This window comes from Neodiprion virginianus, chromosome 5 (assembly GCF_021901495.1).
Source record: "Neodiprion virginianus isolate iyNeoVirg1 chromosome 5, iyNeoVirg1.1, whole genome shotgun sequence".
Lineage (NCBI taxonomy): Eukaryota > Metazoa > Arthropoda > Insecta > Hymenoptera > Diprionidae > Neodiprion > Neodiprion virginianus.
The window spans coordinates 32,379,851-32,395,942 of record NC_060881.1 but is presented as its reverse complement, the minus strand read 5'-3'; the positions used below and the strand labels follow the sequence as shown (position 1 = coordinate 32,395,942).

Genomic DNA, 16,092 nt, shown 5'->3' with positions numbered 1-16,092 from the left:
GGAATAAATTCTTTCTGGCACTATCCCGACGTAGTTTTGCGAGAGAAATCGATTGGGCGCAGTCCCAATACGCTGCGAACAACGCATCAAAAGTTACAGCCAAAAAACGAGAACCTGTGATTTCGACATTTTTCAGCTGGTGCTTTTTCCTTCGTAACTTTTCTCCTGTTGATCCCACGCTGTTTTCGCTGCGTTTTCCGAGTTCCTGGGGGCCCAATTAGTCAGGAAAGGGTCGTACAAATCGAATTTGCGACCAAAAATTTTTTGGTCGAAAAATGAAAAAAAAGTAAGGTTAACCCCTTTGCCTTTTTCGGCGAAAATTTTCGCGATTCTGAAAAGTGCTGGAATAAATTCTTTCTGGCACTATTCCGACGTAGTTTTGCGAGAGAAATCGATTGGGCGCAGTCCCAATACGCTGCGAACAACGCATCAAAAGTTACAGCCGGAAAACGAGAACCTGTGCTTTCGACGTTTTTTAGCAGGTGCTTTTTCCATCGTAATTCCTCTGCTGTTGATCCCAAACTGTTTTCGCTGCGTTTTCTGAATTCCTGGGGGTCCAATTAGTCAGGAAAGAGTCATTCAAATCGAATCTGAGACCAACAATTTTCGGCTCGAAAAATGAAGAAAAAGTAAGGCTAACCCTAATGTTGTGAGAGAAATCGATTGGGTGCCGTCCCAATACACTACAAGCAAACGAATCAAAACTCACGGCTGGAAAACATTAAATTGGCATCGGGTTTCTGAGGAAGTGGAAGATAAAAATCAAAAACTCAAAGCTTCAAGGTTTCAATTCCAGTTTATTATGCCTCACATCGAGTACAAGTGTTCAGGTGTCATATGTCAGTGTATACTGCTTCACCAAGTTCCTTATTACTATCATTACAATATATTATACTATACTGACACAATATGCTAATAATGGTCATACATCATACCAATACTTATTATAATACCATCCTAATTGATATAATTAGTATAATATTTTGAATAATATTGATTTTTAAGACAATAAAAAATGCAATACAGTGCGCGAACATTAAATAGGAAGTCTGGCTTCCATAATAGAAAAAAAAAAATGCGATATATTGCATTAAGCAGAATATGAATAACGTTGATATGAGATAGTTTTCATTGTAGTTTGGAAGCACAGTTCAAGTTTTGGTCACAGTACAGGCGTAATGCACCTCTGCAACATATTCAATGTATACTGTTGTAATAATACTATTTTACGCAACCTGAAATAATATAAATAATACCTACATAAATGTTTACGTTTTCTGTTCGTATCTTCGCAGATGTTGATTCCACGATGCTACAAATACCGTTTTTGCAATCCTCGGAGTCCATACATGTAGTCTGAAAAGGATTGTTTAAATCGATTCTGAGACGAAGTTTTCCTCTCGAAAAAAAAGGTTAACCCGTCTCAATTTTTCCGGTTGAAGTTTGGCCAAATCTTAAAAATATTTCAATCAATTGTTTGATGCATTATAGTGACGCAATTTTGCCAGAGGATTCGATTACGCGCAGTTCGAATGCGCTGCGAGCAACGGATCAGAAACGACAGTCGTAAAACGAGAAATATTCTCCGTATTTCGCTATCTGTTGATTCCGCGATTTCTTAGATGCGTGCTTTGGCTTCCTCGAAGTTCAATTTTCGTTCAAATTGATTCCGAAATGAAATATTTTTGGGAGAAAAAATCACAAAAAAGTAACGACACCAATCACTTATGTTTTTCCAGTATCCTAGTATCTTCAGTCGGTAAAGCAGCGGCGATGCGTATCATTGAATTCCATCTTTATCTACGTCACCGCCAACGTAGAGAATGTTCGGTGTCACCATCTAGTGTGAAAACTTGAAACGTGGGAACACGAACAAGGCGTCGAGTATTTTATTCTACGTACAGTCTACGCGGGCCACGTCAGGCTGAAGAGTTAGGTGCACTTGAATCAAAATAGTGTCGCCAGACGTGTGGATTCTGGAAATCCCGACATAACCTCACTTACTTACTGCTAGTTTATAGATACACCGAGAGAAACTGGCACGGAGTTTGGTTATTTTTCGTCGTCAAGTTGCCAATGCGTTGTGTTGTCTTATGGTATACTGATCCCTCGCTGGATCAGCTCGAAGATTGTTACCGACCAATCATTTCCATACTGAAAATTATTTTGTGATAAATCACACAGGGTTATGACCGAAGTTCCGATGTACTTTATCACTATGCAATTTATCATGTGAATATGATCTAATACGTGACAAATCACATAATAAACCACAAAATAATTTTCAGTAGGTCTTTATCGTTCGTTCCACATCGCGACATAAAAAATCGCATCAATTTCAAACTTTCAGAATACATGGAATGAGCATCGAGTCTATATAAGCACCACACAAGGAACAAGCCCAAGATAATGAGTACCTTAACCTCGATCTCTAGCAAGACCTTTCTGAAAGCGAGTCAGAAAGGTAATACAACAAAGTTAAAAGAGCTCGCCTCTACAAACGACATTAAAGACTGGACGGTATATCGTCACGAAGCATCAGGAGATACGGCTCTGCACTTGGCGGCACGCGAAGGTCATTTAGAGGTGGTGAAATATCTGTGCGAAACATGGAAGGAGCCACCCTTCAGAACGGAAGTGGCGAACAAAGATATGAAAAGACCGGTGCACGACGCAGCTCAATCCGCGAAACTCGACGTCCTCGAGTATCTTCTTGGTCAAGGTTCGCTCGTTGGTGAAAAATGAACGTGTATACAATGTAGCCCTTATAATTTTTATGTTAACACTGCCTTGTCACGAAAGGAAACCCCTACACTGCGCCGTTCTCATCCATCTTATCTCTACCGCACCCAAGGTGCCGCCGTGGATCCCTTGAAACGTGCAGACTGGACCCCCCTGATGTTAGCCTGCACCAAAGACGGAGAGGAAGCAGCGAGTTGCGTGAAAGCTCTGCTTCGACACGGCGCAGCTTCCGAATTGCAGAACAAAGACGGCTGGACGCCGCTGATGGTCGCTTGTAGGACTGGAAACGTCGACGCGGTTAAATGCCTGATGACACGCTCGTCTCGCAGTGTATACATGAGGAGTAAAAACGGTCGAAGCCCTTTGCACGTGGCTGGTAAAATACCGAGCAGATCAGTTATTTCAATTCGAATATGAGAAATCGTTGGTATTCTCATCTAACGTATCAGGAAATACCATATTGTGATAGAAATCAGGCAACTACAAGGACCTCATTTGTCATTAAAATTTGTTTCTTGTCGAATGTTTTGATCCCCAACACTTTATGGGGGGGGGGGGGGTTTACAGCTTGAATGATTTAAAATGATGCCTACTTTTAGGATTTTTGTTCAAAGAAAATAAAAACACTTGGAGCAATTTGAGTATTAGGGATTTATTATTTATAGTTTCAAGAATATTTTAGAATATTATCGTTGCAAATAATAACAAAATGGCGGCATGGCGTAGCGAACGACCACGTTTTCAATCCGGTGGTACAGATTCTTCGATCGATTTTTATCCGATCGACTTGAAATTTGTACACAGTCTTTGAAAATTTGTATCGATTTGAGCTCGTGGCTAAATTTTCGCATTTTAATCCCAAAATTTTGTTATAACAATGTTTGTAACAATTTTTTGGTCGGTAGATGAAATTTTTTTTCATAATCGTACATATTAGAAATTTTTTTTTTCCTCATCATTTGGGCAACAAGCTCGAAGCAAAAAGGGTGTTTTTAACTCTAAAAATTTTGTTATTAATTTCGATGAAAAAAATTCCAAAATATTTTTGAAACTATAAATAATAAACTCCTCAAATTCAAATTGCTCCAAGTGTTTTCAATTCTTAAAAAAAAAAAAACTACGTATGATTTTAGACCGTCCAAATTGTACTCCACCCCCCCCCCCCCCCCCCCCCCCCCCGTTTAATTTGACAAAATAGGAACCTGATGACTGAAACACAAGCTACCGTATCTTACAATTAATATTTACATAATTTGACAACACGGTGCCATATTGGCCATACATTGGGATCTTTTGTTTTACAGCGTTTCACGGCTGTCGGAATGTCATTGATTTGATTTTATCCGAAGATTCGGATTTGATAAATTGGCAGGATTCGTCCGGATCAACCCCGCTTTTGGAGTCCGTAAAGAGCGGTGATTTACCAACGTTTCAACGTTTGATAGATTCGAAAGCCAACGTGAACGCGGTAGACAATGTGGGGCAAAATGTTTTACACATTGCCGCACAGTGCGGTAACACAGAGATCATTGAATACATATTAAATCGTAAATTGATCGACGTCGAATCTCCAACTCTCCATGGCATAACACCTTTGATGTTCGCTGAGAAGAACAAACAGCTCAAAGCGATCAAAGTCTTATCATCTTTTCAAACTCGATAGATTTTCATCCGTGTGTTGCGTGATAATCTGAAAATCCTTTGATGTAATTCTTAATCTATCCAGTAAAATATATCGTAATATATTATCGTCAATAAATTATATTCGAATATACAGATTTGTCAATTTTTTTGTTTTTTTTGTTTACAGTCACCGGAAAAAGATGAACCCTTTATACATTGAATAAGAATAAACTCCATGTAATAAAATACCTATACAGGAAATCAGTATAGGAAAGAATTGTTCTTAGCAGTGCCATAGTCGAAATTATATTCAGATCGGTACACATTTATTAATTTTTTTTCTGATTTTTCATTTTTTTTTTTTTGTTTTTTTTTTTGGGGGGGGATTTTGTGTTTTTCCCTTTATCATCAGACAGTATTCAGAGAAGCGTACAAAAATTAACAGATTCACGATTTAAAAATATCGGGTTTTACATTATGTATTTCGTGTTACATTTCACGCATTTTTATCGGTCAAAGATTGGAGATTGAAGCGGAACGATTGGAGAAAATATCACATGATCGGAGCAAAAAATTGCCGACGAGTAGCCATCGAAAGTCGAAAACAATCGACTGATGTGATTTGAAGCGAATTAAAAACGCATATTTATTTATTGCGAAATTGACCGTTGAGTGGATGAAAAACAAAGAACCAGATTTGAATTCGTATACGAAAAATGCGTGGTAACGAAAAAAAAAAAAAAAAAAAAATAAAGAAGAACAATGATCAAAGGGTGGAGAAACAAGAGAAAAAAATTCACTCGTCGGGCAACTTTGATGCAAAATGAGCAATTTTTTTTTTCATGTCAACAAAATGAATATGGAATTAAAGAATATAACATAACGTATGTATTCTGATGAACTGGTAGGTACGGTGAACGGCAGGAGGGGACATATACATATTGTTAAGTTTGTTTGTTTGTTTGTTTGTTTTTTTTTTTTTTTCTTGAATAAAACTTGATTTGGAGAAATATATAGTGTATAGGTATATACAATATATATATATACATAAATCTCACTTTCTCGTATAGTATATGACTAACTAACTACAGGTAAAACATGCATGATCGTTTTTTTTCTTTTTTTTTTTATAAATTGTTTTATCCGTCTTGTTGTACGTACGTTGCACATTTAATTGAAGGTTCGTCGAATCTTATCTCTTGTCGACGATTTGATAAAATTCGTTCTCTGTTTTTCCCCTACATACCGTTAGTGAAGAATCATTACAAGTATAAATATCGAATAGTTACTTCAGTGTCGTTATTATTATTATTATTATTATTATTATTATTTTCGTCCAACTTTTCTTTCTTTTCTCTTCTTTTCTTTTCTTTTTTTTTTTGTTTTCGTTTTGTCTGATCTCATTTTCAATGTATATTACCTTTCCACTTAAATATTTACATATATACCGCTATTAAAGACTTAAGATTTAATTTTATTATTACATCGTACTCGTCATCAAATAAACGACCTCTTTAACTTTCGCTCTCTCTGTCTCTCTCTCTCTCTCTCTCTCTCTCTCTCTCTCTCACACACACGCACACACACACAGACACACACTCGCTCTTTCGCTTTCGTTATTATTTTACCATATAGATATACATGTCACGTATGTACCGTATGCATACATATATAATATAATAATAGAATATAATATATCACCTTCGTGATTCATTTAATTTTCACATCATTTTATTCATTTATTGTTTCGAGTTTCCATCTCATATTTTTCATTTACATATTACAAGTATTCAACATGTACAAAGCACTATTTACATTATTTACAACGTTCGAAAAAAGAGTTCCTCAGTCACTTATCATTGTCTCTTATCATTTCTTTACCTCGATCTTTTTTTTTTTTTTCACCCTTCTAATTATAACATCAATGTAACATAATAGATTTAATATTAATCGTTAGAATAACATAATGAACGAGTGAAATGCGATTCTCAAAATTAATAATCAATTCTTATCCGACAAACTATATATATCGTTTGGACAGATATTCGTCACGAGTACAGGTCCAATTAAATAGATGGTATACACATGTCGATTTAACATTATTTAACACAGTTTCAGGTTGGCAGAAAGGAAATTAACAAAATCATTTCAATAGGAGTATTAATGTAGGAAAAAAAAAAAAAAAAAAACACCATACAAACGATATATGAAACGTATGAAATTTTTTGTAAAACGACTTGTTTTCTCAATCAGTAAAATGCTCTTCTCAGTTTTTTTCTTTTTTTTTTTGCCCCCTCGTAGCTATACACGATCCAATTATCAAGTTAGCTAAACGTCAACAGAGTAAAAATAAAATAAAAATTAATAAATAAAAAAAAAAAAATAATAATTTCAAAGGCATTTACAGATCAAAAGTAAAAGCACGTTTCAAAGATTTTCTAACAAGTAGCGTAACTTTGATCTTACTTTTCAATCGTACTAAATGTTTTACAAATAAACGAACCGATACGAATACCAATTGTAATAACAATATTTTATACTTGTGAATATTATTTTCAAGGAATCCGGGAGGATTACATTTATACATTTAATACAGTATTATTAGAGGTTATTTTCATTCTTTTGCAAACGTAGTAATACAATATTCACTACGATAGATCATTAATATAGTTTCCTGTAATATACTTTGCCAGGCATGATAATCAATGAATTTTTATTATCGCTAAGTCGTTTAAAAAAATTTTACTTTCATGTTCGTTTGTTTAATTATCATCATCTCCTGGGTAACGGTATATTCTTTTCTTTTCTTTTTTTTTTTTTTTTTTTTTTTTGCCAACTAACACATTCGATTACGAATTTCAGACGATTCCTTACTTTGAATGGAAACTGAGTGCATTTCAAAATTAGTTTTGCTGCCCGTTAACGATTACGTTCTATTATTAGCTGACACGTTCGATCGTGAAAAATAGAAGATAAAAAAAAAAACAAATAATAATAATAATAAAAACAAAATAAATAGCGGACAAGGATACACCCCGTATGTTTAAATACAGATTACATACGATATTACACATACATATACATATACCATGTATATATATAGTATATATGTATACTTATATGTAGAAAATATCAACAAAAAAAAAATTAAAAAATAAAAAATAGCAAAAAACAGTGACTTAGTTTTCATTCTTACATTTCAATTGGAAACTGCTCTTATTTTTTCTAATCTACTATTACATTCTTTCCTATTCGTTATTTACCGTCAATTATTCACTTTCAGTTATAATAACGAATAACGAAAGACGTACGCGTATGTCTTATCGTATGTGTATATATATATATATACTTGTATATACATACATATACAAGTGAAATCTTATCATTACCGTGCAAATCTCAAACGCAACTACTCGTGTGGATAAGAATAACATCTGACGCGCTCAGCCCGGCTGTAATTGCCGATTGGTATAGTTGTGTAGTTGTGTTTGTTACTTTTAACGATTTAGATCTACAGATGAGTTTTTTTAACCGTGAAAATTTTATTCTTTTTTTTTTTTTTTCGATTCTTCGCATTAAAACTTTCCTGAAAAGCTACCACACGACCGACAAGGGCTGCCGGACAATGGAAAAGAAAGAAAGTGACACGAATGGAAAGTAAAAAAAAAAAAAAAAAAAAAAAGAAAGAAAGAAAAAAAGAAACAAACTGATTGCGAGGATCGATGAAAAGTAAGAGAGAGACAAGAGAAATTTGCACGGTTTGCATTCGACTTTGCGAGTATTTTGAAGAAAGAAAAGAAAACAAAACGTACTTGCTCATACGACGTGTCTTAAAGTAACTACATGACAAGTAGTACAAAGGATTTCGCATGACTTTTGTTTGCAATCTTTTGTAAACTTGTCGTCGGTTTGATTGAAATGGAAATTTATCGATACATCATCGGATTCTCCGTCAAGTTTCGACCGTGATTATATAGGTTATATTATTTACGGTACAAGTGTATTAATTTGTTTAGAAAATAGATCGATTCTGACAGGAAATCAAAACTTAAAATTGAGGTTGATAAATGCTGCGCAATAGCGTTCGAACGCCGAGTTTAATATCGTAAAATTGAAAATAAAAATAAAGAAATGACGACAACAACAACAACAACAACAATAATAATGGGTAATAATTCAAATTTCGTATTTTTGTCGGTTACCTAAAAATTATGGTAATCATTGAATACGACGATGACGACGATGGCGAGAGATTCGGCTATAAGTAAATACAGTGGCTTACAATGTTTTCTTTTCTTCGAACAATTATCATTATTACTATTACTATTATTATTACTATTATTCATTATTTCTTTGATGTTGTTGAGTAGGTAACCTTAACGATAGTAATTTAGTGATATTTTCATTAAAAATTTATGTATGATTTGTCCGCATCGCTGTAGGTATTACTAATATTATTATTATTGTTATTGTTATTATTAATATTATTATTATTATTATTATTATTACTCGTCCAGTCGATATACATACAATATATATATATACATACATATATATAGTTGTTTACTTTAGATATTTATCATTTTATTCAATCGATTGCGTTAACTATACTTAAAAGTTTATCAATAGTATATTATACAAGTTTCGGTGTATTAATCACAGACACACAACGCGATTTTTACGATATAATCGATCAAATTTTACATTTCATTGTCTTCTCATCGTCGCACAGACAGAATTCATTCATATCACGGAACTGCTCTACAGCTCGCTCGCAAAAAGTATTCGTAAATCACAACTGTTGTTATATTAACAGTTCATCCGCCTTTCATTCATTCTTTCAAACTCCTTCATCGTCATCATCGTCATCATGATCATTTGATAATTCTGATTGGTAAAAACAATGTTTCTTAGTGTATTTATTTTACTTTATTTTATCAATTTATTACACGTTATTCTTTCATTCGAAAAATGTTTCAATTAATTGTATACCGGGAAAAAAATAAAATAAAAAGTTATCTTCAGTCGACTGTTTGTTTGCTAGTTTGTTGTTGTTGTTGTTATTGTTATTATTATTATTATTATTATTATTTATTTTTTCCTTTTATTTTTATTTTTTTTTTTTTGTTTGTTTTTACTTTATTTTATTTTGAGCTAGTCTTCAGTCTTGTAGCACTCGTACTTCCACTGTACAAAATGTTAAATAAAATAAATGCAACAACGCGCACCAGGAGCAAAACTACTACACAAAGTTCTCATAATATAATATATATATATATATATATATATATGTATATATGTATAATATACCTATATATAGATATATATATATATACATATATGTAATGCGTACACAGTAAATCACGGTAAGTTTATTTCTTTAGCCCTCGATTCGAGCCGTTTGGGGAGATAAGAGAGGTGTGCCCGTGTGTATCTATAATGAATAATGTGTGATCCGGAGGCGGCATTGCTATTACATAATATATCTACAAACGTTCGGCCACCTCCGTACATTAAAATTAGCGAGACCCAAGCACATCGGTTCACCATCGTCCAGGCCCCCGTTCAAAGCAAAGTGTACATACGCAATAGAGACGATCGGGGAAAATTATCAATCCCTCAACACTCGCTGTAGGAAGGTGGGGGCATGTTGCGACCGGTATACATGTCGGTCTGTGGCTGAAGGTGACAAACTACGGTGTGTCCGTTCAAAACCGCAACCGTTCTACTGTGGTCCTGCTGGAGAGGCGGGAGTCCGTAATTTCCCGGTAGTCTTGACAACTCGCCAAGCTCGTACCTGGCCTGATACCGTCTGAGTTTCTCCCAGCAGTTGTTCGCCGCGTTACGCTCTTGCCCGGGACTGTACTCGGCTGGATTACCGACGGAGTGCTGGGGGGCGCCTCTGTTGTCTATCGTCTGGCCGTAGTGAACGAGGTTCCTGTCGTTCGCCGGCGAGTAAGGAATCAGCGGACGATGATCGCCGTAGCTCCGCGATGACTGTCTGCTCATGTCGCTCTGCCGCCTCCCGTCCTCGTCCGACATGTCGGATACCTGGATTTCACCACCTCCTCGTTCTATCTCCTCGTATACCGGGTCGTCCTCGCCGGCCACCATTCCCCGTGGGAGGTGGACGTGCTGACCGTGATGTCCGTGGACCTGGTGATGCCCTCCCCGTCCGTCCCTTATCTCCGTGTACGTGTGGTTGTAAGGAGACGCCGCCCGTCGCCCTGATCGCGTCGTCGCCTCGCCAAGGTCGCCGACCATTCTTCGATCACGGGTCCTTCCGTGCGACAAGGTCATCGTGCTGTGAGTACGCGGCGAGTCTTCTTGCTCCGATCCTCCGTGACCGGAATCCCGGGAACACGATTTAAAAGAAATGTTCTGCGGGGAGAGAGAGAAAATTAGATACCGTTGTTAGTCGACGTAGTGAAGTTTGGTTGCGGAACGATTCGACACCGTCATTCGTTTGGGATCCTTGAATGCAGGAAGAGGATAGAAAATATGGTAAAACGAGTTTTGACGTGTTTAATCGTAAATGTGATTTTTCGTCGCGCGTTTTTCAACACACCGACTCAATGTCACAAAATAAAACTTCGATATCTTGCAAGATATATTCTGTGCTTAGACGTTTGAGTAATCTTGCCCTAGAGCGATCAGCTGATCGTCCACTCCGGCGCCATATTGTTCTAATCACGACCGCATTAAGAATCCCAATGTGATGAAGAAATATTGAAAGATTTTACTTAGGTACTAGTTTCAGGAAATCTGACCTTATGGTTATGACATGAAAATGTTTGTACTACAGGCATAATTTCTTTTGCCACGTAGTCCGAAAACGCTGAGCATGATCCTAAGAATATTTCAATGAGAGGTTATGTGAATAAGGTGAAATGAACGGTGCAGGTAAGGCTGTGCAGTGGTGCGATTTAAAAAAAAAATATATATATATATATATATCCATGCATATATATAATGTTGCCATGAAGTGAATTTGCGACGACTGAAAGAATGTAAAAGGGTCGCGTAGGAAAATGTTCCATTTATAGGTATCGCGCAGAAAACACACAGAAGGAAACAAAATCGAATAAAAAAAAATTCTCTTCGACAGTTTTTCACTAGGGGTGTTTTCTGCACTGACACTAACTGTAATTAGTAATAAGTAACGGGTATTAAAGCTGTCCCAGCATTAATAAGCATTCGTTGTTGGTTGGTTAGTAATTACCTTCCACATGAGGTTTTTGTTAAGAGGTCCCCAAGTGGCGGTCGCAGATTTAGGGATATTAAGAGCTGAGGGAAAGTTGTTTCGGGCGTGAGGCAGCGTTGCTACGATATGAGCTTCCGACGAAGGAGGTTCGCGTTGAGAATTGGTTGTGCAGGCGGCTGGGGGCAGCACCGCCGATTGTTGTCTGTCAGTCGTAACCCAACCGCGCCCGGACACCAAGTACTGCAAACGACAGTACGACCATTCTCTCTTACATAATTCCCTTTTTATTCTATTCATAATCATGCTTCGTGTCATTCTCACGTTGTGTTAGAAATGTATCAAATTGCGTAGCTCGGGTCGATCTGCCCGCAGCGAATCTTTTCGCACTGTTTCAAACATGTATGTACTTGTTGTTTTATCCCTACTGTTGAATGAAAACTGATTCTCTTTTACATGATTCCTTCTTTATTATATTCATAATCATGCTTCGTGTCGTTCTCACGTTGTGTTATAAATGTATCAGACTGTGTACCTTGAGTGGATCTGCCCGCAGCGAATCTCTTCGTACTGTTTCAAACATGTATGCGTGTGTTGTTTTATCCCTACTATTGAACGAAAACTGATTTTCTCTTGCATTTCCCTCTGTATTCAATTCATACTCATGCTTCGTGTCATTCTCACGTTGTGTTAGAAATGTATCAAACTGTGTACCTTGAGTCGATCTGCACGCAGCGAATCTCTTCGCACTGTTTCAAACATGTACGTATTTGTTGTTTCATACCTGCTATTGAATGAAAACTGATTTGCCCCTTCGTTATCATCCATTCTATGAGGGTGACAACTCGAAACGTGTGCCCCTCCCAGTAAACGAAAATTGAATCGATTTCCTATTAATTTTTTCATTTTACCGTGACATTTTTTGAAGGAATGAAGAATGTGTGGAATGAGATTATACGCCAAAAAGGCGGAAGTGAAGGTGTCCGTGTATTTGATGGTGGTTAGTAATTGGTTAATAAATGAATGAAAATTATTTGATGAAACGGTGCCGAGTGTAAGTGTGTTTGGTGTCTTATAGTCTAGGATCTACTAGGTAAGTACTCAGTAGCGTGAAACATTACGAATCTTTCAAACATCTGATTAATTATTAATTTCAATCGGCACTGCCGCAGCGGCGAATATCGGCAGCCGGATGTTTGTGTTTGTGGAGTTTGCAGAGATTTTTAATAAAAGTAAACTTCGATGTAGGGTGTTGGAATGATACGGAAAACGAAAAGTAACGAATTCCGAGCAGAGTTTCCACCGTGAGAGTGACGAGTGTGGGTGTCTCTGAAATAAACTCGTGTTAAAATCATCATGCAGATAGAATAAGTGGTACATCGTGTACTTTTCCGTTCATCGTACAATAATCAGATAGTATAATAGACAAAGTAGCCAGCAACCGCGTACACCAAACCCCGCAAGAAAAGCAAATTTTGAGTCACCACTATTGTTGTTAGTATTAATAGGAGAAGTGCAAGGCCCTTTTGCTCCAAGATCGTGTCGATACATACGCGAAACACATATGTATTTATCTGCTTTTAGATAATTAGATCGTGTTAGATTGTATAAGAGAAAAATTAACATGCGAATTAAAATGTGTACAGCGATCAACATTTTTTTTTTTTTTTTTTGTATTATTTCAAAGAATTCATTTCATTGTAAGTCAAGTTATTTTATCATAAAGTATAAAGTATTCCTGCAAATAAACTTTTCACGTTCATTTAAACGAGGGAAAGAAATTCATTCGAGTCAACAAATAATAAGACAAGTAATGTATAAATTAAAAATTCAGCCGGTATGCAAATGTCGATAAACATTTCAAACGCGTGATTTTACGCGTTATTTTTTTTTTTTTCTTATGAAAAAAAGGGCCTGTTCCTTCTGTATGAACGAATAATCTATTTATGAGGATTTTCGTATGGTAATTCAATTGTTATTTTTATATCAATAATTTTGAATCAGAGTTTTTTGAAACGGTGGTGTTCAGCGTGGGCTTCTTTTTATAGCTGTGACGTTTCCTAATTTTTTTTTTTTTTTTTTGTTTTTTCACTCTACAAGTTCTCAAAGAAAAATCGACTCTGTATATACAATAACACAAGGATTCTACCGTACAAATTGAAAATTATGATTATAACAATGTCTCATGTTCAATATACAGCGAATTGCGCAAGCTAATTCAAATTCTACGTAAAAGAAAAGCCTTTTTATATAATCTTCACTACCAATTACCAAATACGTATATCAACGAAATCAAACTATAGTATAGCATAACAGAGCGTATCCCATATGGACAAAGTTCGGTTTTACGCAAACTCTTGTGTAATTTATTCCGAGCTTCTACAGTGATCGCGCGTTCCTTCGCATAGTTAGTACGACGTTATATCTACGAATCATTCAATTCAATATTTAAATTATTGTCTTCTCCGTGTTTCCAGTATTGAAAAAAAGTCGACACATATACCCGAATTGTCGACAATACTTATAGCATAAAAATTCAACAATTGTATACGATTTAAATCTTGCGTAAAACGTCACAGTCCACCAAAGACCCTTTTTTTTTTATTTCTGTGCGATAAATATTATGCTGTATGTATATTATATAAAAAGAAACATGACCAAAAAAATTAGTCTAATGTAACAAGCAAGAATTGATAAACGAAAGAAGACTTCAGCGAGGGTTTCGATTAATTATTTTCCTCGTACTTTACGTATATATATATATATATATATATATATATACATGTATATATATGATATATTATTTGTTTATTATTTTTTTCTATATTTGATTTTGTTTTCAGGTTTGGTGTATTTAAGCGGTATTTGGATACCTTGCTGAGTAGCGTGCCTATTGTGGTTGCTCGGGGCCATCAAGTGCATTGGATGTGTCCCGACCGGCGATCGCAGCGACAGATTGTTCAGGTTGACATTTATCGAAAGATTCGTATTGTTACACGGCGCTGTCAGATTGTTGTGGTTATTCGGTGAGGTACCCACGCTAGCTGCTGCGTGAGGAGACAATCCCGAGCTGTCCGTCGTCGGTGCCGACGGATTTGACGACGTGTTGTGGGAGGCGAATTCCTTGCCGCCATTCGTCCCGGCGACGCCTCCGCTTGTCCCCGAAGAGCCGGCTGAGCTGCCCGAGACGGTCTTCGAACATCGGAGACACTTTGGCAGCCATGAATGGCGCCTGATAAACTTACGGTATTCTTTCCGCACCTGAAATATGAGGGCAAAAAAATGGGGGGGAAGGGAATGAATTCGTCCGGTCGATGAATCGATGTTGAGGGATGTCATAATATCGCACGTATTGCCTACTCCGAGAAGACCAGAGACTAGGAGACCGAACTTCTGTCAAAAAAGACTAGCTTCAGGTGGGCCAACATTCCAACAACAAGCCGCTTGGCGGCGCTGCTAAGCGTAGAATACTTGCGCAATCCGATACTGCGCATCTTCACATTCATCTGTTTCGAGGCAAGGGGAGATACTCGAATTATTAGATTGCGCAGTACCGCAGTGCGCAAGTATTCTAGTGACAACTGTAATTCAAGTAACTTTACAAATCTCGACGATAAAACGATTATCTTCTATGCTTTGCGCACAGGAGTCAACTGTTTTATCATCGGGTTCCTTAGAGTTACGTGAATTGTAATCGTGAATCGAGAGTTAGGTCTGTTATAATCGGCCTCTCTGAAGTTGAGTGAATTTTATTAGCAGTCATTGATGGCCAGGCCCACCCTCACCATCCGAGTTCGGCATCCTACTCGCCAGTCTTTTTGGACTACTCTTACCTTCTCGTTTTGCACACAGTGGAACACGAAGATGAACAATCCTTGGAGACTGTTCAGTACTGTGAATATGTAAGCCATCACTACCGATTCTTGATTCAAGTACAACAATCCAAAGGTCCACGTCAGTCCCAGGAGAAAGACTAGAACGATTGCTCCTCGCAGCCAGGCCCTGATAAAATTTCCAAATTCACACATTTATCATATCTTTCAGTATTTTCAGACATAGTTGTCATAGTTTTTTTCATTTGCCGAGTCAACTGTATTCAGATTCGTGTGATTTCAATCACTTTCAACAGTTCGATTACAAAAAAAAACAAAAAATTCTCAAAACAGGCATGCATTTGACTTATATTATAGACTCGCTCGAAGCAAACATTCGTTTTTCAGTATAACGATTTTAAACTGTCTCATTGAATTGTGAAACATTTGAAACGAAATAATTGAATAAGAAAGAGCTCGACATTGTTTTTCAGCAATAATTGAAGGAATATCTATTTCTCATAAGCATTATTCACGTATTTTTTGTTTATCGCTTGCTCCGAGTCTACGTGATAGTCCTTAGCTTATTGTTAGTATATTGTTTATAAAGACGTAAGATGATCGTGTGAGTATTTACGTGTAATATAATATATTAAATACTACAAAAAAATAACAAAAAATAATAATAATAATAATAACGACAACAATAACAGT

At 36.4% G+C, this 16,092-nt stretch overlaps 2 protein-coding genes across 14 annotated transcripts in view; one reads left to right on the top strand and one right to left on the bottom strand.

Moving 5' to 3' along the window:
• Positions 1-1,893: 1,893 nt before the first annotated feature.
• Positions 1,894-4,516, top strand: LOC124305121 (ankyrin repeat domain-containing protein 16-like). Of its 4 annotated transcripts, none has more exons than XM_046764191.1 (4): positions 1,894-2,096; positions 2,351-2,722; positions 2,855-3,118; positions 4,047-4,516. In XM_046764191.1, exons 2-4 carry the CDS (start codon positions 2,410-2,412, stop codon positions 4,403-4,405), a joined length of 936 nt encoding a protein of 311 aa, XP_046620147.1. In that variant the 5' UTR covers positions 1,894-2,096; positions 2,351-2,409; the 3' UTR covers positions 4,406-4,516. The 4 variants fall into 4 exon arrangements, with proteins under 4 accessions (XP_046620147.1, XP_046620148.1, XP_046620150.1 ...); XM_046764192.1 differs by having other exon boundaries at positions 1,900-2,046; XM_046764194.1 differs by having other exon boundaries at positions 1,902-2,039.
• A 5,137-nt stretch (positions 4,517-9,653) lies between these two features.
• The window catches only part of LOC124305108 (latrophilin Cirl), a 238,570-nt gene continuing 232,131 nt past the window's right edge, over positions 9,654-16,092 (bottom strand). For 5 of the 10 annotated variants that reach the window (XM_046764157.1, XM_046764156.1, XM_046764158.1 and 2 more), the window contains 4 exons: positions 15,400-15,568; positions 14,606-14,827; positions 11,588-11,809; positions 9,654-10,746 (listed from right to left, as the gene is read on the bottom strand). In XM_046764157.1, the coding sequence (XP_046620113.1) occupies positions 9,985-10,746; positions 11,588-11,809; positions 14,606-14,827; positions 15,400-15,568 (1,375 nt within the window). In that variant the 3' untranslated portion in view covers positions 9,654-9,984. Of the gene's footprint in view, positions 10,747-11,587; positions 11,810-14,439; positions 14,828-15,399; positions 15,569-16,092 lie in introns of those variants that run through there. The other 5 variants (XM_046764162.1, XM_046764161.1, XM_046764160.1 and 2 more) reach the window with 4 other exon arrangements.